This window comes from Ziziphus jujuba, chromosome 7 (genome assembly GCF_031755915.1).
Source record: "Ziziphus jujuba cultivar Dongzao chromosome 7, ASM3175591v1".
NCBI classification, from domain to species: domain Eukaryota; kingdom Viridiplantae; phylum Streptophyta; class Magnoliopsida; order Rosales; family Rhamnaceae; genus Ziziphus; species Ziziphus jujuba.
This window is the reverse complement of record NC_083385.1, coordinates 7,068,517-7,089,869: the sequence shown is the minus strand read 5'-3', so window position 1 is coordinate 7,089,869 and position 21,353 is coordinate 7,068,517. Positions and strand designations below refer to the sequence as shown.

The 21,353-nt window shown below is 31.7% G+C and overlaps 2 protein-coding genes across 10 annotated transcripts; both read left to right on the top strand.

Moving 5' to 3' along the window:
- Positions 1-22: 22 nt before the first annotated feature.
- On the top strand, positions 23-3,281 carry LOC107423419 (probable serine/threonine-protein kinase PBL24). The gene is made up of 10 exons (XM_025075404.2): positions 23-194; positions 609-742; positions 858-955; positions 1,076-1,431; positions 1,544-2,002; positions 2,092-2,252; positions 2,485-2,558; positions 2,710-2,857; positions 2,947-3,096; positions 3,204-3,281. The coding sequence occupies exons 1-10, from the start codon at positions 23-25 to the stop codon at positions 3,279-3,281; spliced, it is 1,830 nt and encodes a 609-aa protein (XP_024931172.2).
- A 7,185-nt stretch (positions 3,282-10,466) lies between these two features.
- Positions 10,467-17,802, top strand: LOC107423459 (ACT domain-containing protein ACR3). Of its 9 annotated transcripts, XM_060818950.1 has the most exons (11): positions 10,467-10,678; positions 10,948-11,013; positions 12,215-12,308; positions 12,439-12,533; positions 14,517-14,635; positions 14,779-14,824; positions 14,973-15,087; positions 15,428-15,495; positions 16,069-16,689; positions 17,086-17,190; positions 17,320-17,802. In XM_060818950.1, exons 5-11 carry the CDS (start codon positions 14,565-14,567, stop codon positions 17,638-17,640), a joined length of 1,347 nt encoding a protein of 448 aa, XP_060674933.1. In that variant the 5' UTR covers positions 10,467-10,678; positions 10,948-11,013; positions 12,215-12,308; positions 12,439-12,533; positions 14,517-14,564; the 3' UTR covers positions 17,641-17,802. The 9 variants fall into 9 exon arrangements, with proteins under 9 accessions (XP_060674933.1, XP_015888508.3, XP_048335026.2 ...); XM_016033022.4 differs by lacking the exon at positions 12,215-12,308; XM_048479069.2 differs by lacking the exons at positions 10,948-11,013; positions 12,215-12,308 and having other exon boundaries at positions 15,067-15,209.
- Positions 17,803-21,353: the final 3,551 nt, after the last annotated feature.

Below are 21,353 nucleotides of genomic sequence, written 5' to 3'. Positions count from 1 at the left end.
TCTAATAAGGCTTCTTATGACAATGGCTAGCCCTCTTTCACCATGTCATGTTGTCATTGCTTATGATGCAACAAGGGAGCGCGAAGAGAACGAACTTAAGGTGACCATTGATCGTGTTCGAATGAGGGGTGACATTCTCCGTTCGGGAGATACTCTTGTGGTGCTTGGAGTCTTGCATACAGTCCCTCACCCTTGTAAATATTTGATACTTTCTTTTTCTTTTCTTCTATGTTATATTTCCTCCAGGCTCTCTCATGCTATATATATATATATATATATATACATATATATATATATATATATGTATATATATATATATATATATTTATGCTGTTTGTTATAATTCTGAAATCCCCATATTGGACGTCAACTTTTTGCTACTTTAAAAGTTTCATAGTACTCCTTTATTTGCATATTAAAGTTTAGGATGAGGCTAAGGTTTTTGACCAGTCACTATAAATCCTGCATGCTACACTCTTTAATAAAATCATGCATATCTTACTGTCTAACTTTTTAAAAGAATTGTGAGCACAGAGTTGTTCTGCTTCTCATTGTTTAAGTGTCGATGACTTTTTTTTTTTTTTTTTTTGGCTTGTTTGTCTTCATAGTGGGATATCATGCAAAAGCTTGTCCATATTTTTTCGGGACAAGCAATCGTGCAATGGAGGAAGAAGTTTCGAAGAAAGTTGATGAATACATAAACAAGCTCTTGGAAAGTGCTGAAATTTGTGAAGATGAAGGGGTAATATACACTCTTAGTTATGCAACAATTCGATTGTTTATAAAACAAAAGAATCATCCGTTCTTTCATTACTGTTGCTACTTTGTTCATCGCACAAATCTCCATGTTATTTCAGGTCAGCATTGAAGTCAAAGTAATTGCCGGTTTTCCAGTTAAGCAGGTTGTTTTACAAGAGGTTATTTCTTGTAATGCAGCTTGGATTATACTTGATAGGTAGAAGTCCTTTTTTCTCTCTGTTTGTGTATAATTTTAACAATTCTTCTTCTTATTTATAAAAAAAGAAAAGAAAAAATGATTGTGTAAATAACAATTATGCAAACTATAACACGACAGGCACCTTAGAAGAGATATGAGGTTCTATCTTAAGCAGATGCCATGCAAGGTTGCATTAATTCAAGATAACTTTAACGTAGATGTTGCGAAATGTCACTTCACTGGTGATAAAGATGTTGTCGAACATAAGTTCGTCTGTGCCATGACCAAGCCTGTCCCAATGTTTAGGGGTCAAGGCAATTATAGTTTTGAGGGTGAGGGCCAATCAACTGTCACCTGCCCAAGCTACCCAATGTCTTATAATTCTGTGGAAAGTGAAATGCTTAAGAGCAACTTGTTGACTTCGTCTTCGTTTAGATCAAGGGATTTCAATTCTTCAAAGGATGCTCAGCCATTTTCTATGCAAGAAAAATCAGGTAAAAAAGCCTCTATCATAAGATTAACTAAGAATCAGGTTTAGGTAAATAATTATAAAAAACATAATAGTTTTACTCTATAAATTAAGAATTTGATTTTGTTTTCTTTCAGGAGCATACACAAAAGATGATAAAGACAATATAAATTCCTCTGCTTCTAAAATAGGCAACAAGCAGGGTAAAAATGTTTTCCGCAATAAATCCTTAGAAAGACCTCTTCTGTGTACTACCTGTGGGATGAGAACTGAAATGTATATAAAGGATTCTATGGTATTAAATTACTCTGAGATACAGGTCGCAACGAATGATTTCTCTAAGGAAAACTTATTAGGAGAAGGTGGATATGGTCATGTATATAAGGGTGAGCTTAGAGATGGGCAGCTCATTGCTGCAAAAGTACGAAAAGAAGCCAGTAATCAAGGATTTGCAGAGTTTCATTCAGAGGTTTATGTCCTAAGTTTTGCACGCCATAAGAATATTGTGATGCTGTTGGGCTATTGTTGCAAAGAGAACTTAAATATTTTGGTCTATGAGTATATTTGCAATAAGTCTCTTGATTGGCATTTATTTGGTAAGTAGCTGAAAGCGGATCAATTTCATCTACCTGCAATATTGCATTTAATATTGTTAGTAACTCGAGCTTTGCTGCAACATTTATAGATAAAACAGCGAGAGTTCTTGAATGGCACCAGAGATATTCTATTGCCATTGGAACTGCAAAAGGATTGCGTTTCCTGCATGAAGAATGCCGTGGGGGCCCAATAATTCATAGAGACATGCGACCAAGCAATATATTGCTCACCCATGATTTCGTCCCCATGGTACATTTTTCTTTTATTCAACCTACTTAATGAAATTCATTAAATGTTTCTATATATATATATATATATTTACTAAGTAAATAATCAATATATTTGCATACCCCCAATATCAAAAATCAATATATTTCCATATGGTAAATCAATTTTTCTTTGGAATTGGGATCACTGCATTTACATGTAAAATTTATAAAGGGACATTGGAATTAATGGGCATGATGTGTTCTACATTCAGTTAGGTGACTTTGGGCTTGCAAAATGGAGGACAAACGATGATCTTTTGCAAACAAGGATACTTGGCACATTAGGGTGGGAACTTATATAAATATATATATATATATATATATTACATATTCATTTTGCTTTTGATCATAGACAAATTCTACATAATCTGTAGACTCTATACCTCTATTATGTCTTTAACTTGATCATCACAAGAATGCCATTTTGGATGTTTCAGATACCTTGCTCCAGAGTATGCAGAGAATGGTATTGTCTCTGTTCGAACAGATGTGTATGCATTTGGGATTGTCCTGTTACAACTAATCTCCGGACGCAAGGTGATCGATGGTAAAAGGGAAGAAGAACAGCAGTCTATTAGGCAGTGGGTATGTTTTAATCTAAGCATACCTTAGAAACGTTCTTGTGCTTATTTACCTCACTCTAATCTGATTTTTAATTAAATTTGTAATTTCAGGCAGAACCAATAATACAGAGGTTAGCGCTGCACGAGCTCATTGATCCTCATATTGGGGATTCATATGATACATATGAACTTTACCTTATGGCTAAAGCTGCATTCTCGTGTGTGCAAAGAAGCCCTGAATTGCGTCCATCGATCGGAGAGGTAGTAAAAATTTACATAGAAAACTTCAAATGTATATATCCAATTACAATATATATATATATATATATAAATTGAAGTTTTTTACCCTCCCTCCATTTGAACCACAGGTTGTGCGACTTCTTGAAGGGGAAAACGATCACTTCCAGCACTTTGGAGACCAGTTGGTACCTCATTATAGAAAGTGAACGATACATGCATTTTCTTTTCATTTTGTTTTTTTTTGTTTTTTGTTTTTGCTTTGTTTTTTTTTTTTTTTTTTTTTTTTTTTGGTAATTCATGATATTAGTTAAGGTCATATTGCTGTGTATAAGGCTTTGAAAAAGTTCCATATACCAAATCATGGCCTAGACAAAGTTTGTCTTCTTTTTGCCTTACGGTTCTGAAAATAAATGTTCCTTTTTATCTAACTAAATCTGATGGAACTAATTAGGATTCATTCTCCAAACTTTTAAGAAGACCACATGTATAGTTTTTTTTTTTTATTAGTCAGTCAGATATGTCCATATTTTTCCTAAAATACCAATTTCGGTAATCCAAATTGTTCTCTGCAGTCCTGTAAAATAAATTATTCCAAGGGATTTTTGCTCCTTTTTCTTTTGTTTTTTGGGTGAAACAAGGGAGTTTTGCACTTACTTAGCCACACCATGTGCCATTATATATTGCACAAGATTGAATTGTAAATGTAGACATGAATTATAAGAATTCGGAGATCAGGGAGGCAGAGGTATAGCATTCTACTCGCTACTTTTTTTGTGAAATTGGGGGAGTGGCAAGCAACAAAACAGTACATAGAATGTAATTATTAAAATACTGAGATGACAGCCTTTTATATCTTGAATCAAAACATTGAGACAACGAAATGCGTAAGCAGAGATATTTATGATCCATATCTTTATTCCCAACAGTACTATGATCGGCGTCTGGCTCCATACAAGTGCTAATAAACATTTATTAGTGCTTAAGATGTTTTTTAGAATGTGGACGTTTATGTTCATCATATTAAAAAAAATATATTATTATTATTTCAATTGGACACATTTACATGTACTCTTGGCATGAGTCGGGTAATATAATGTCCAACGTGGCCTAGTAGAAAGATTAATACGTATGTATATATGCAATATATGGGTAAAGAGATAAGGGCGAGCCAACAATAGATGATCGGCCAATAAAGATCAGTTGAGGATTAATATTATTGTGAGCAAAGCATAGTCGCTTTCTTGCAGCCTCCCCAAGTTCACATGCATGTCGGCAAACCCACCAGACTAGGAGAAATCACTTTTCGTCCTTCCAGGTAAATAAAATAATGACTTTTTCCCTACATATATATATATATATATATATATCTTCCTTCAATTCGACTTTGCTGTATGGGGGATCTTTCTTCAAGTCACTAGAAACCTCTCTTGTTGTACTTATTACTAAACCCATGGCATGGATATCAAAAGGGGGAATAAGGCAAAAGTCAAATACAAAGCATAGTCTGACCAGACAATAGTCCTCCCCACAATTTGCTAGTGTAGAGGCAATCATTAGGGTTTTGGCTTCATTATCCAAATTATAGATGGGATATTGGCCGGACTCAGGTTTTGGACCGATTCTTAAACATGAACCGATTAAAATGTGTATGGTATACATATCTAGCTTTTTTTCCCTTTGTCTCTCTTCCCTTTATGCTTGCCCATATCTTTGCAAAATTTTCGACACTGAAAAGCAAGAAAAGTGTTTTACAAACTTAAACCCATTCATTAGAAACTGAAATTAAAGTAGACAAAATGTAAAAACCATTGCAATTTTGAGTTTAGTTAATTAGATCAAATTTTTTTCTACCCTTATACGTGGCAAAGGGAAAATAATTAAAAATTTACAATGGAAACTAATAAAAAATTCTTATCTGACATAGTTTTTGCAAAGTTAAAAATAGTTTTTTAAATAAAAAAAAGTTAATTTTGAAATACTTGAATAATTTTTTTAAAATGTGTAAAATCTGTTAAAAAAAATTTTCAACCAAAATCAATAAAAAAAAAAAAAGTTTTTTAAGCACTTACGAAGAAGAAAAAAAATAAAAATTATTCCAAATGAAAATGAAATGTTCTGTTAGAGGTACTTTTATATCGATCCATAATATAAGACTTAAAGGGATGAGAAATTGTGTGTTTGTCAAATAGAAATGTAGCAACATATTTTCTTCTTGAAAGTTGAAAGACAGAAGGTGAAGAGCACCTCACCTCAACATATACGTTGAACGACTTGTACACCATTGTCTTCTTGTCTTCTTAGCCAAAACGTGAAATTTGAGTCTCTAGGTTTTATATGCTTATTTTAGTCATTTTCAATGCACATATTATTCGAACCTTGGAATTTGTAAGCTGTTTGAGGCAGTGGTCGAAAAAGCACCCCATATATGGGGAGCAAGAAAAAGGGCAGCCACCGAAGGAGGTCGAGGGGCATGATTACATAGGCACTTGAATAGAAAAATAAATAAATAAATATATTATATTGCTATTGCTGCTTTCAAAATGAGTTGCAAGGCTATTGCCACGTATAAGCTGCCTGAGGTCAACTATGGAGGCCAGTGCGATTTTGAGCAATATCTCATTTTTTTTCTTTAGTGCATGTACCCCTCATTCATAGGAACTATACCATTACGTAATCACATAAGGATTTCGTTATTATCCGATTTTCTTTTTGTATCAAAATTTTTTTTGGGAATATATTAAAAAATTTCTGCTTTTTGTTCTGTCAACAGTAAACTTATAGATTTTCAACTCGATCATTAAAAGCATTTGAATATTTCCTTAGTGTATGATTGAGTTTGTGGGGGAAAAAAAAAAAAAAAAAAAAGCGTTCATATTTTTTATATTAAAAACATCAAATTAATTTACGCAATGTATATGCTTATTAATTCATACAATTAAAGAAACATAATTTAAAGAAAAAATTGTAAAAAAAATTAAAGAGTAAAGTAAAATTCTAGACGAACGTCGGGGACAAAAATTTGCAGCTCTACCATAATGTAAATTGTAAGGGGTCGTTATCACAATAAAGCAAACATTTTCATCATAATTTGAATGTATCAATAAGGAAGAATCTGCGGTCCCACAGTAGGCACCTAGACCCGCCTGTATTCGATTGGCTTTCTTTTTCCAGATGAATAAACTTGTAATCGTCTCATACGATTACGAATGGTGAGAGAGATGGGGCGGTGGACACGAAAGGTTGGCATGGATGCTGACGTCAACGAATCTAGTGGTTGTGGATGGGGCCACATCTTAGTCAGAACGTGTGGTGAACGGCTGAGATTCTATAGTAAAGCAAGATACGGAATCTTTGCAACTTGGCCTCAGTTGCATCTTCCACGGCCATCCCCACTCTTTCTCTGTCCAATATTTTATTATCTTTTATCCCCTTATTTTTCATTTCATTAAGATTTAAAAAAATAAAGTTCTCATACCATTATTTTAATATAACTTTTTCCATTTATTCTTTTAATTCCTAGATGATGGGTTATAAAACATAAAGCTCTTAATTAGTATCAAAGATTTATAATTGCATTCCTAATTTGAAAATCAAATGTAAGACTGTTTTAACAATGAGTATTTTTTATTTATGGATTTTTAGTCCTTTTTTTTTTTTTTTAATTAAAGGCCAAATTGAAATTGAGATCGAAAATATATTCCCTTTTATGACTATAAGCCTCGTAAAATATTATGTGGTCCCTTGACGAATGAATTTTAAAGAAATGGTGGGGACCTAGTCTTAAATCACTCACAAGATGGTTCTCATCATTCCAAATCTGAAAGCTACTTTTGGATCTATATGTGTCAATGATTCTACTAGGAATTTTTTTGCCATGGGTAGCTAAACGGCATCATTTTGTATCAACTACAAGCATTTTGATGCTCTATATATATATATATATATATATATTTTTTTTTTTATTTGTTTGTTCCTTCACCATTATAGAGGCTAGAACTTGATAAAAGAAGGAAAAAAAGAAAGAATGATTGTGTATGTAACTAATTAAAAAGTTATTTTTAAATATAGCATAAACTTGCATATATATATATATATATATATATTATTATATTAGGTTAAGTGAGGTAGGTTTTGGAACATCTCATCTTCGTTTTCTTTAAATTAAAAATTGCTATAATGATTAAAAAACATTCTTGTGAATTTGAAGAATTGAATCCATGCATAGGCCTTTTGAAGCATGGTGCATTAACCATATATCAACATGTTTTATAAAGGGAAAAAAAGAGGGTGAAATTTAACCATCAAAACTATATCATCTCCATTTCCCCAAAAATATGAAGATTAGTTTCATGTCTTATTCTTGAACAGGGATTATTATAATTAATGGACTATTTAAATAACATTTAAATGATTAAAAATATCATTTTTCAAAAAAAAAAAAAAAAAAACAGTGATAGTTCTACGATGGTCCTATGGAACTCATCCACTACTTGCATTTTTTTTTTAATTTAAAAAAAAAAAAAAAAAGAAGTCTGTATCAGTATCACATTAGGCAAAGGGCTCTATGCAACGCGGTATGAAATCATCCAAATTATTAATAAGGCATACCAAAACATGAATCATAACTAACTTCTTAATTGTTGATATGAAAATTTAATTGGTTTTTTTTCCGTTAAACTACTGCCTTTAATGATTCATTGGTAACCTTTTATCTTCCTGGAACATTCACCAACCAGCTCAAATTTTTTACCAAAAGTCAGGTCAGCGTATTATCTTGGGAATGGCCCCACTTAAAGTATTTATATAGGTCTTTGCTATTGTGATTTTTTTTTTTTTTTTTTTTTTTTGGAACACCCATCATTATAGTACCACCTATGGATCAAACCTGAGCTAGAGACCATATTATTGCGTCCCCCCCTTTTTTGTTTTTTTAAAAAACAAAAAAAAAAAAAAAAAAGGAAAGCTTTAGGGCTCAATGTCAAGTATATTCTTTGATTCCACGTTCTTATCCTCACGAAGCATGCTATGATTAATAAAGGTTTTAGCATGAATTGAGTAATTAATCAGATTAATAATTTTTAGATCTAGTGAATTTTTAAAATTGAAGTACAGGCAAGCGTGTTTATTTTTGTGAACTATATGCAAAAGATCAAGCATGTGATCCCAATTCCTATTGAAAAGACAAAAGCAAGCTTTAAGTTGCAAACTTTATTTTTTATTTTTTTTTTTGGTTCTCCGCACGAGTTAATAGGTGGGAATTTGATTCCATTTCTCATGGTGAATATATACATATTGAAAGTTTGAATGATTACCTATAAATTTTTAAGGGATGTAAAAGTTCAACCCCAAACTCTTCAACTAAAATGATTTTGTTTTTAAATGAATGTAGAAAGAGAGCAACTCTGATAGCAAAATGACAGAAAAACACATATACAAGAAAAACACATTTATTGTTTATTACCGAATAAATGTTCCTTCAAAGATAGGGAACACTTTCTTGAACCAAGCAAATTATAATCATAATTTCAACAAAAACAAAAGATAATAAGGATATTAAATTATGATCATAATTAGACCTGATAAACAATCCATAAAAAACAAAAACAAATTCACATAGACCTCTAAAATAGTAAAAAATTAAATTAAACCAAATTTGTGCATAGAATGACTTTTCAACTCTAGCTGTTCTTAATTTATAGAGATAAAAATGCATGATAAATAAAAGAGCATAATAAATAGAGTTAACTATCCAGTAATACTAGTTCAAGTAATATTCCTTGCTTAATTTCATATATTTATAAGCATAAATTTCTATCAAATACAAATATAGCAATCCATAGATTAATTCCATGGTGCAACCTTCTGAAACACCAAAGTTCAATCTAGCTAGTACTTACTTTTCAAAGCACCAAAAAAAAAAAAAAAAAGAGTTCATATCTACTCCATTGCTTTTTCTTTTTGCTTCTTTTCCCTGATAAAAAAGTTATATAACTTATTTATTAATCTCGAAGAATCAACCTCCAATAACCTTATATATATCAGAAGAATTCCCACATCCGATTCTTGCAAAGAAGTTATCACCTTTTCTTCAAAAAGAAACGCAAACCAATACAATATTATTATTTGTTATTACTATTATTATGTGGCACGTATGTCTCTGTCCGGCCTACGACCACAATCCTAGGGCACACCCTCAATTATTGTACTCAAAATGCAACATTTTGGCACTTTTTGAAGTCATTTCCTTGTCCAAAGACGGCCAAACTTTCCTTCTATGTGCAAAAACATTCCTCAATTATAATTCACAAACCACCCCCGTACCAATACTAAATACCCTAGCTTTGCTGCTTAAGCTTAATTCCCCAAACAGTGACTATTAGATATTATGTGGATAATAGTTCAACGGTGGACGTGGATCGGACTTTTAGTGACAAGATGTGTGACATCCTTTCTAAAGCCGACGACGGGGTATTCTTGTCATTCTACATTATCGTTTGTACTTTCCTGTATGTCCATCCACCAAATAGGACAACGAACACCCACCACCGTGCCACTGTATGTACAACTAATCTACTCGTCCCTCTACTACGCGCTTATCCAGGCTCGTTCATGTGCCCTTTTGTTTTTCTTATTTATTTACATATTTTTTTATTTTCATTTTGGCCCTCCAATGAATTTACAAATTTTACTTTCTCCAGTAAATAAAAACGTTTTCTTATATAACAAAATAATAATAATAAAAGGTTTTCTTCAAATGCTAATAATATAAAATAAAAATTTATAATATGTGACTGCCATACAAAAATGATCATTTTGTTGCTGAATTATCACCCATGAAGTAGCAGACAATACATTACAAGTAAAAGTAAAAGTTAAAAAAATATATATTATATTATTAGTAGTGGTATTATAATTCATAACTGTTATTGAAAATAATTATTACAAGAAAGGATTTTTTTTTTTTTTTTTTTGGTATGAAAAATTTCTGACAAGATTGACACATGTTACACGAGTCAAAAAGAAAAAAAGAAAGCTCACGTTTTACTTTTTTACTATGGGCGGAAAAGTCCGTACAAATCTGAAATTATGAGATGAGCGTAAAGTCAAGAACTGGGATGAGATCATTAGAAGGAGAGAGAAGCGTATATATGGGTATATGTAGAGAAATTAATAGAGTGAAAAGTGTTGGTCGCCGCGTCAATTCTGAAAATAAAAAATAAAAATAAAAAATAAAAAAGAAGATAAAAATGTATCCAACCCCAACATTAAAATTTGAAGGAAAATGATTGGATTAATTAATGTGTAATAAAGAGACCATTGGAAATTGGCAGTGGTGGGCACTGGCAGTCGCCACGCTATCTCCAAGTGTTCCTTGCTATTATTTAAATACCACAAAAAGAGGACACACACACACAAGACAGAGTGGTATTCCAACGTCGAAAGCAGAAGCAGAGCAACAAACATTTGCTTTTAAATCATACGCACTCTGATTCTCTTCTTTTTCAACAAAATCTCCTCTCTCTCTCTCCTTATATCCCTGTGTTTCAAGATGTGAGAAAGCGTCTGCTTCTGTTGCCAATTCGGAGGAACTTTCTTTACGAAGGTACTTCTTTCTTTCTTTTTTGATTATTTTTCTTTTTCCTTAATTTAGCTTGGAATTGAATCTCTCTATGGTTCTTGCTCGATTTCGATTAATCCTCCTTCCTCACTGATTCCTCAACGTGTTCTTCGTTTTCCTTTCAAAATTTAACCTTTCTTCTTTCATTACTCAATTTACCTATAATGAAGATGCTGTTTTTTCCATTTATGGAAAATAAACTCAATTCTGGAGAATTTTTTCTATGCTAAAGCTTCTCATTTGCTCTCTTACAGGTTTGTTTTATTTTAAATCTGAAGGTTTCCTTTGAAATTTTTATTTCTTTGCCCCATTTTTGAAGGGTGAGTTTCGAAATCTGCAAAGTAATTTCTCATTGAATCGGCTTCTACGTCTCAAGATTGCTTTCTGATCTTCACAGCTTCAGTTTTTGAGTTTTTCTTGATAATTTCTAGTGTACAGTCCTAAACATATATAAAAATTCAAAAAAAAAAAAAAAAATCCTGAAGGCTGCCAAGTTCAAAATAATGACAAAAAATAAACTTTGTCTTGGAAATATTTACACTTACCATTGTGTTTAATTCAATTTCTTTTTATTATTTACTTTTCTGAAAAATAGAAATTGAACGGTGGTGAATTATCAGCTATATACGAATTGTGGTGGTTAAAGTTTAGAATAAAATCTTTATGTTGCGTCAAAGAAAATAGTTTTTTTTTAAATTTATTTATAATTACTTTTCTTTTTTTTCCTTAAATTTATTTATAATTACTTTTCTTATCTTTTTTTCCCATGTTTTTTTACTTTGTCTACTGTTTTACCTCATCTATTCGCTCAGGCATGTATTATTTTCTTCCAATAATGCGTGGACTAGGAATTGCACAAATTAATACATTGAATTAATGATTTTCCCTGTTCAACACCAAAAGGAAAAAATTAAAAAAAGATTTTCTCATAAAGAAGGTCAAGAAAAGTCATGATCAATACATAAGTAAGTGCGTTTGGTAAGTAAGTAATGTAATCTTTAATATATTAATTGTTGTAGTTGACAATGAAGAGCGGTCCACTCAATCCTCTTTCACCTTGCTGTCATTCTCATTTCACAGTTCGAGGAACAAAATATATATGTATATGTATTGTTGGTCTTGCAAACGCTCTCTTCTTTTTGTTCCTTCTTTGCTAGTTTTTCACCATTAATAATTGATCTGGTTGCTTTTTTATTTTATTTTTTTCTTTTTCTTTTCCCTACTTGATGAATAATTTGGTTCGCTCTATAGCTGTATGCCATAGAATTGATATAGTGTGCTCTAATCCATATCATACCACCCATTCTCAAGTGAGTTGACAAGGACTCAGAAAAAGGTTAATTGACAAGGTCAATCCGGAAATGTCAGTTTATGTCATGTTGTAAAATTGTTATCATTATTATTATTATAATTTTTATTTTTTGTGTTAGAATATATTTTTGATGTTATATATTTCAAACCAATTTAGATGATAATTATCTGTCTTTATTTATTTACTTTTACTGGATTTGAGTCAATCAGGATTATTTGTGCTTCCAATTACCCCAAAAAAAAAAAAAAAAAAAGAGAAAGGATTATGTGTGCTTCCAAAAATTTATATAAAAAGATAAATAAGGTACATGGGTATTTTTAACAGTTTTTTTTTTTTTTTTTTTTTGGGAAAAAAAGGGGAGTATTTGTAACAATTAAGATCAGTGTACCATGCTTGGTCTGCATCATTTATTCTGCCACTTTTTTGTTTGCAGGATTTGGCAGATGCTTCTAAACATCTAGGAACTTTCGGTTTTGGATAACTTTGACAGCTCTACCAATATTCCCACAAATCCCATCCACCCATACGGTAACTCGCATACTTTAACAAATATTTTTGGTATTAAATTAGTCCTTTCCGTCAAATAATTTCTCAGCAATTCGGCTAACATACCCGTAACTTAGCTTTTTTTTTTTTTTTTTTTTTTTTGATAAATTGGGATGGAAGAATTTAACGCAAGTTTTGCATAACAATCATTATCAATTGGCCTGTTACAAAGGACCCAGATAACTTACCGTTAGAAGATTAATGGTCTACTTTCTTCCTATTTTTAGTTTTTATTTTATTTTATTTTATTTTTATTTTAAGCTCAGGGTTACCTACCCACCCACCCACTCAGCAAACAAATTTTTAACCCAACAACATAGCCAGCCCGGTTTCTATAACCGGCCATTTTTTTATTAGACAAGATAAGCGATTATAAGTTTCTATCCGAAAAAAAAAAAAAAAAAAAAAGAAGAAGAAAAGTCATGTTAGTTGCTTCATAGCAGAAAGACAAGAAACGACACGACTCAGGTTATGAGCTTCTTCAGTAGTATAAACTCTTTGTTGTCCCATTGCATTGCACGTGAGTTATGTGTGAAGACAAGCATCTGTCACAACTTTTCCCCTCGATATATGCTCCAAAGTTTGAAACTAATTCAGCATTTTCGGAATTTTATATATATATATATATATATTTTTTTTTTTTGTTTCTTTTATTTTTCCTTCAAGATTATTCTTTTGAAATTGATATGAGTTGATGAGATATACTTGTCAGCCTCATCTTGCACAATAACTTCTTTTAAGTCTGGCATCAATGATCCTGAAATTATGCAGAATCAACTTCCCCAGTGGATTTCGAATACTTTCAATTATTTTGGTTTTCTAAAATCCAAAATTTCTTTTTATTATTAGCTCACATTCTACTCAAAAAATTTCTAAATAATAATATTGGCATCATAATTTTAGTTGTAGAAAAGAAAAGTGAGAAAAACTTTTAATTTTAAAGAAATTATCAAATATGGTCCGTGCCTTATCCAACTCAATGATATTTATTACTATTAAGGATTACAAAATCTAATAGAAAATATAGGAAAAGTTTGTTTATTTATGTAATGCTAAAGTCACACACTTATACATCGAAAATAGAAAGACTAGAAAAGTAGGGACGTGGCCCAAATTTGAACCTACGTGAAGTTTGTCGAATAAGTAGACGTGGCAGTCATGCGAGCCTTCAACTGATTTCTTATTGGTCTAGGATCAGGCCTGGTCCAGCCAAGCCCAATTGGGTCTCAATCCTGCCAAAATTTCGCCTAAAGCGATAAAAGTTGAGCTGTCAATTTTCTTGTCCCACAAATTGTCTCTTTTCAGTTGATAAAAATAATAAATAATAAATAAAAAAGAAAATAAAGAAAAAAGAAAAAGAAATTGTCTGTCTATGCTCTTTAGGTTTGTCCTGTTTCGGCATTTGCTTCTTCCTACTTGCTGCTACCTAGAGAAGGAGAATGTCTCTATTCCGTGGTTTCTTGGATTACGGGATATTTTTTAAGAATTCAGCCACGTAATTGTTTGGACGACCTTTTTTTTTATTTTTTTATTTTTTTTTTCTCTTTTATTGAATTTCATTTATTTTAGCGTCGATTTTAATTGTATACATTGACACGTTGTGGTAACTAGAAATAGAAATATGCCGACTCTGTGCACTCTCGCAGCATCACAAAAATGTCTCATTTATTGATCATATATATAACCATGAGAACTGAAATTTTAAGAATCACCAATCAAAAACCATCTTTCCAAGCCTTATAGCAAGTGTTTTGTGAGTGGAATTTGAATTATAAGATCAAAATTCGTTTTCTGTTATATTTTCTTTGCGAGTTGTTCTCCGTTTGAAACCATATATAATCGATTTTTTTTTTTTTTTCTTCATATGATATTGGCTAGCTGTAATACTTTGGCAATATTAGACAGGGTCTAAACAAAACATTAAAAACAAGGCAATATAGTGAAGTTGGATTGGTTCACATGCAGGAAGGCAGGCAGTTGTTGCTGTTGATTGGTGAAGAAGTGAGTTAATTAATGGCTAGAGTTTGTTGGCCATATTTTGATCCCGAGTATGAGAACTTTAGCACCAGAATCAATCCTCCCAGGTTTCTAATTTCCTTATTCTCTTATCTAATTGGATCATTCTAATTTATAATTTTCGTTAAATTGTTTGGCATATATCTAATCTACATATTAACTTTTGACCTTTGTCGCTAATGATTCATTCTTTGTATAATTCTGTGGGCAGAGTGTCTGTAGACAACTCTAGTTGCAATGACTCTACTCTAATCAAGGTAATTTGTCTATGAAGATGTAGGAATTATATGATTCTTGGCAACTTTGACCTTAAACAAATGTATTAAATATTCTTCTTCTTCTTCTTCTTCTTATTATTATTATTTTTTTCAAATGAGAGAGTGGATGTATGATCATGTTATATAGGTTGACAGTGTAAACAAACCTGGAATACTTCTGGAGGTGGTGCAAATCTTGTCAGATCTAGACTTCATCATAACAAAAGCTTATATTTCCTCAGATGGCGGATGGTTCATGGATGGTATGTATCTTGGGGGCTGAGTTGCCTCACCATGCTTGGGCTTCAGTACGGATAACTGTGTCTTCACCAATATATTGGAATGCTCTTTTATCATGCTTTTCATGAAACTTTCATTTTCATTGGTAAATATTCCACTATTTGTGCTCAATCTCCTCCTCTCTATGCCTAGCAAAAACAAATGCTCTCCCTTATTTACTCCATGATTCTTAACACTTTTAAATGCATTTTTAACTAACACATTCACACTTCTTTTGTGTCGACCTCATATTATTAATGTCAGGCATATTGTATTCACAAGAGAGCTCTCTTTGTAACATTCTCAATTTGCTTTTTCTACCAGTTTTTCATGTCACCGATCATCAAGGAAACAAAATTACAGACAGCAAAACCATTGACTACATAGAGAAGGTAAATCCTCTGCTGCTGTTCTGGTTTTGCTTTCCTATATGCACATTTTCAGTTTACTAAGAAATTAACAATAACTAGACCTCCCGTTGAGTTTGTTGACTTGAACCAGAAATGACCAATATGTAATGATAAAGAATTTCATCTCCTTGTCTAAAGGAAGGCATATGCAAGCTCTTCAATCTAAAAAAAGTCCGGTAAAAAGGTTCATATGCCACAAGTGGGAGTTGTATTTCTTCATTACAATAACTAGAGATTTCTTTCTGCAGACTACCAATCTGCTACAATGGACCAAATGAGTGCTACATTTTGTAAGCTAAAATTAGACCCACTTGCAATTTCACTTCTTTTTTCCCTAGTGGCTTAAAAATATCTCTGTATTTCAGTGTTACTTCTGGATCAGTATGTCACACCTAGTGCTAATGAGGCTGTATAGACCACGGTTCTTTTGTCACCAGATAAAACTTATAATACTCGGCTACAGGATTTGTGCCATATTGGAAGCCAAAGCCTGTATTCAATTTTCTTGCTTGTGACCAATATTGAGATTGTTTCTCTTATTACTTTCTACAATAGGCATTAGGACCAAAGGGACAAATAACAGAGGGATCAGTCAAAACATGGCCAGGAAAACGGGTTGGCGTGCACTCTATTGGTGATCACACGGCCATTGAGCTAATTGGCCGAGACCGTCCGGGTCTCTTATCTGAAGTCTCAGCTGTCCTTGCCAACCTCCACTTTAACGTAACTGCTGCTGAAGTTTGGACGCATAACAGGAGGATAGCTTGTGTTCTTTATGTCAACGATGACACCACAAGCAGGGCAGTGGACGATCCAAATAGATTGTCTGTTATGGAGGAGCAGCTGAAGAACATCCTGCGCGGGTGTGAGGATGATGAGAAAGCTGGTTACACAAGTTTCTCCATGGGGTTCACTCACATTGATCGTCGGCTCCATCAAATGTTGTTTGCTGATAGGGATTATGAGGGCGGTGGACTAACGAATGAGATAGAGTATCCTCCTTCATTCAAACCGAAGATCACGGTTGAGCGTTGCGAGGAGAAGGGGTATTCAGCGATCAGTGTCAGGTGCAAAGATCGTGCAAAATTGATGTTTGACATTGTGTGCACCCTCACAGATATGCAATATGTTGTATTCCACGCAGCCATCTCATCAGATGGCCCCTATGCATCACAGGTACACTTATAATTGTTGCATACTGAACAATCTGACCAAAAGTTCATTATTTCTTAACACACATTTTAAGTCATAGCTAGTTTCTGATTATTTTTTTCCACCCTAAAATTCATTATCTAATATATATGTTGTAATAAGACATGTGTAACATATAATTTAAGGGCTTCAAAACTCAAAATGCAACCATATAATTAGACAGAGGCTCATAATTTTACTACGATGTTAGTATATGATGGGTGAAGTATGTTCAAATATTTACCAATACAATGACCTTATTTTTTATGCTAGCTAGCTAGGTCTTGTCAAACTCTTGGAAGCAGTTATCTTTATACTCTAATTATTAGAAGCAACATTCAGTTTGCATTTTACATCTATATTCCTTAATTATAACTGTAGGAGTACTATATTCGTCACATGGATGGTTGCACCCTTGATACTGAAGGAGAAAAGGAACGGGTCATCAAATGTCTTGAAGCTGCAATTCGAAGAAGAGTGAGTGAGGTGAGTGAAAAAGTACCATAACCAGTACTGGTACTTATTCAATTCCCACAAGCCCAAATATGGCTTAAGATTTCATTTTGATTCATATATTGTAAACTTGTTTATCTATTGGAACATGTATGGAAGCAGGGCCTGAGATTGGAGCTGTGTGCAAAAGATAGAGTAGGGTTGCTATCAGAAGTGACAAGGATTCTGAGAGAGAATGGATTGGCAGTTTCAAGAGCTGGCGTGTCAACAATTGGGGAACAAGCAATAAATGTATTCTTTGTGAGAGATTCGTCAGGGAATACGGTGGATGCTAAGACAATTGAAGCACTTCGTAAAGAAATTGGGCACACAATGATGATCAATGTGAAGAAAATCCCAACTACTGCCAAAGAACCTGAAGCTAGTGGGTGGGCCAAAACTAACTTCTTTTTTGGCAACTTATTGGAGAAATTCTTGGCTTGAAAGAACTAATGCATGTATGACTGTAACAGAGAGATCATAATATTTTATAAGTGTACAGAATAATAAATCTGTTCAGCATCTTATTCTCTGGACAGATCAAAGCTTGTCTAACTGCACACTTAATGTAAAACATGTATGCCTTTCTAACTTCTTTTGCTTGGACATTGCGCAATCCCCTTCTTTTTTTTTTTTAATTATTTTTCTTTAATTACAAAAAATGTATGAACTTTGCGTTATTTTGTGGTTTAAAGCTTGCTTATATATTTATGTCAAATTCACTATTCTTTTCATTTTTGGCCAAAATCATGTGAGTACAACTGTAATGTGAGATGGTCTCGGGTTGATGAACCAATTTTTTTTTTCCATACCATGATGACACGCAAAAGCAACCGTCGGTTAGAGACATGCACTCTTATTAAAAAATAAATCCAATTGGTTGATTTTCTAACTTTACAAAATGAAGATAAAATCGAAATGTATTTCTTCTACAAAATTCCAAAGTTATCAACAACTCATAAACTGTTACATAATTAGAATTATAGATATATATTTTTTTTAGATGACGACAAAAAACTTTGCATTTATTTTGTTGAACCCGTTTGTCTTTTCTTACTAATGATTTCAAAATACTAAAGGCTGCTAGTTTACCCAGACACTAGAGACTTCCATGAAGAAATTAAATCGAAAAATCTCATTTTTTAATTTGGAGGTATCGAAATTTTCCACATCATACAAGTGGTATGACACAACATCAGTTGTCCATACTCTCCCCCCCAAAAAACAAAAAAAAAAAAAAAAAAAAAAAAATAGCATCAGTTGTCCATTTTGTAGTTGCAATGATTAACCAGAGGTGTTTAGTCAAACATGCACAACATCCTTTGCCACTTCGAATTGACGAGAGTCATTGGACATGAAGAAAAAGAAGAAAGGATAACCACACAAATGGAAAAAGCGGTGATTCAGAAATTTAATGAGAAATTTAATGAGCCAATAAAAATTAAAGTTCGGTGGAAAAAACAAAAAAAAACTTGTCAACAATCAACATACATATCATGTATCGTTGATTAATTGGTACCTTAATTCTAAAAGTTAAATTAACTAAGGATGTCTTATTAAGTAACAGACTTGATTCTGACTTCAAATTAATTGTAACGAACGATTTTGGCCAACAAACAAAATATTACAAATTTCCGAATACTACAAGGAATAAAAAGGAAAATTAAAAAATTTAAATAATACATAACGTAATTTTATAATTTGCACTTAATAATCGACCTTACATATGGAATATTCTACTTTCTACATGATCGATTCAATGATTAGAAATTACTAATATTTTATTAACATTTAATCTTATTACTTAATTAAATAGTAATAAAAATAAAAATAAAAACTATCGAGTAATTGATATGCATATCATAACAAAGAAAAAGACAATAAATCCGTAACCAATGAGTTATTCCAATCGCATTTAGTGCCTATGTAGAGTAGGAGAAGCAGCTACTACTCAATTATTGTATAACTGAAATTTCATGACCAAAATATATACAAATAAAAATAATCGCATCAATCAACGAAACTTTTGATAGTGGAAAGAAAGTGTACCGAGACGAAAACCGAAGCACTATACATGAGCAAGTTGGTGAATAAAGAAGATTGGCAAAAACTTATTGGAAAGCTTGATAGGAGGTACAGTTTGTTTCTTTTGTGGAACAAGAAACAGACACACAAAGATATCATAGGGAAATGGTACAGCAATTGGAAAGCAAAAAGGAAGGAAACATATTCAAGAGCAAGTGCCTATTGATATGTGAAACACCGACTAGACGTTAAAAATCAATTAGGAGCCCCACTATTATTATCACTCATTCCTTTTGAAAAGCTGAATTGATAGGAGATAAGAATGGTTGAATCACTTTGTCTGCGAGTGTTTCTTATATTTATTTATTGTTTTTTTTAAATTTTGAAAAAAAAAACTTGAAGTTAATTTTGTAGAATATAAATTTAGAAGTTTTCGCTTATTCTATTCTACAGTTATTTTTGACAATATTTGTAATTATTGTTTGATTAGTCATTCTCTTATTTTTGACAATATATGTAATTATTGTTTGATTTATCATTCTTTTGATAGGAAAAAATTTTTTCAGAGCATTTCTAATAACTCGCTAATTTTTTTTTTTTTTGCCATATAAAAAATAGACAATCACTTAAAAAATATCCAATAAATTTGTCTAAATATTCTATCTAGTTAAAAGAGATAAAAAAAAAAGATGTTATTTATTTGATTTTCTATTTTTGAAGTGTTTGTGAAATATTGTAAATTTTTTTTTAAAAACAGATCAAAATTTTCCAAAATAAAAAATTTATATATAATAATAAATATTTTTTAAACAATTTTAAAATTATCTATAAATTTTTATAATTTAAATTTAATCGACGTCGATTTTTATGAGATATAAACAATAATCTATATTATTATTGAAGATGTCTAAATTACATTTTCCGATAAACCAATTTAACCAGTTTAATGGTAATAACATTATTTATTGGAGAATATAATTTACAAGATAAAAATTTATTTAAGATTTTTTGAGATAAGAAAAATTAATTATTTGTTTAAGATGAGAAGTGTCATGTCCTCATGAATTGTCGAATAACAAAGTTATTACTAGTTATTTTTTACTTATTATGAAATTTCAAATTCAAAACTCCATAAAAAAATTAAAAAAAGAAAAAAGAAAAGAAAGAAGTTGAAAATTGTTTGAGTAACAAAACTATAAACCCGTATGATTGTAGTTGGTTGCTTAAATATAGGATTGCTAGTATGATGTTTCCTTATCTGTGATAGGAACCATGAGGCCTGAAGGAGTTTCCATCTTCTTCCTTTTTTTTTTTTTTTTAGTCATTTATCACACATGTCGTTAATTTTGGATAACAATTAAATAAGGAGATTATAACACAAGTGGACTTTATTTCTCCCTTGTTTTAATGTCTACCTTTATTTGTGTATATATATATAGATATAATAAAACTGTTTCTTTAATTCTTTCTTTTCTCTTTTATTTTTTTTATTTTATTTTTTAAATGAAGTTAATGGAATAAAAAGTTAGAAGATTTTGCTTATTCTACAAATCATTTTTGGCAAGATTCTTAATTATTGTTTGATTGGTTATATTATCTTAATAGAGAAAATTGTTATTCAAGATTTATTTGGGATTAAATTATACATGCTTGTAAGCCAATTTGTTCCGCTCTTATTTGGTCAATATAACCTTATCTTAGACAAAAAAATGATTTAGGATTTCTGGATAAAAAAAATTTAACTGTTTGTTTGAGATGAGAATTGCCATGTCCTTATGAGAGACTTAGGAAGCTTGGTCCCATTGACAACAAATGGGCATGAAATATGTATGAAAATAAGGCAATTACATTCACATGGACATGTACAGTACGTTGGATTCGATTCATGTGGGAGATGGGGCACCACAACATCGCTTTCAAGTTTCAAATTTCCAATACGTAAGTATTGAAACTCGAACAATAAAAAATAAAGAAAAGAAACGTGGCTAAAACCAAAAATAATTTACCTATTACTGCAAAAAATAAAAGAGACAAAAAAGGTATGTAAAATTGAGATGATATATATCAACTTCCAATCAAGGATTTATTTTTCAATTGACTTAAATCTAATCCCTACATAGACAATATGATGG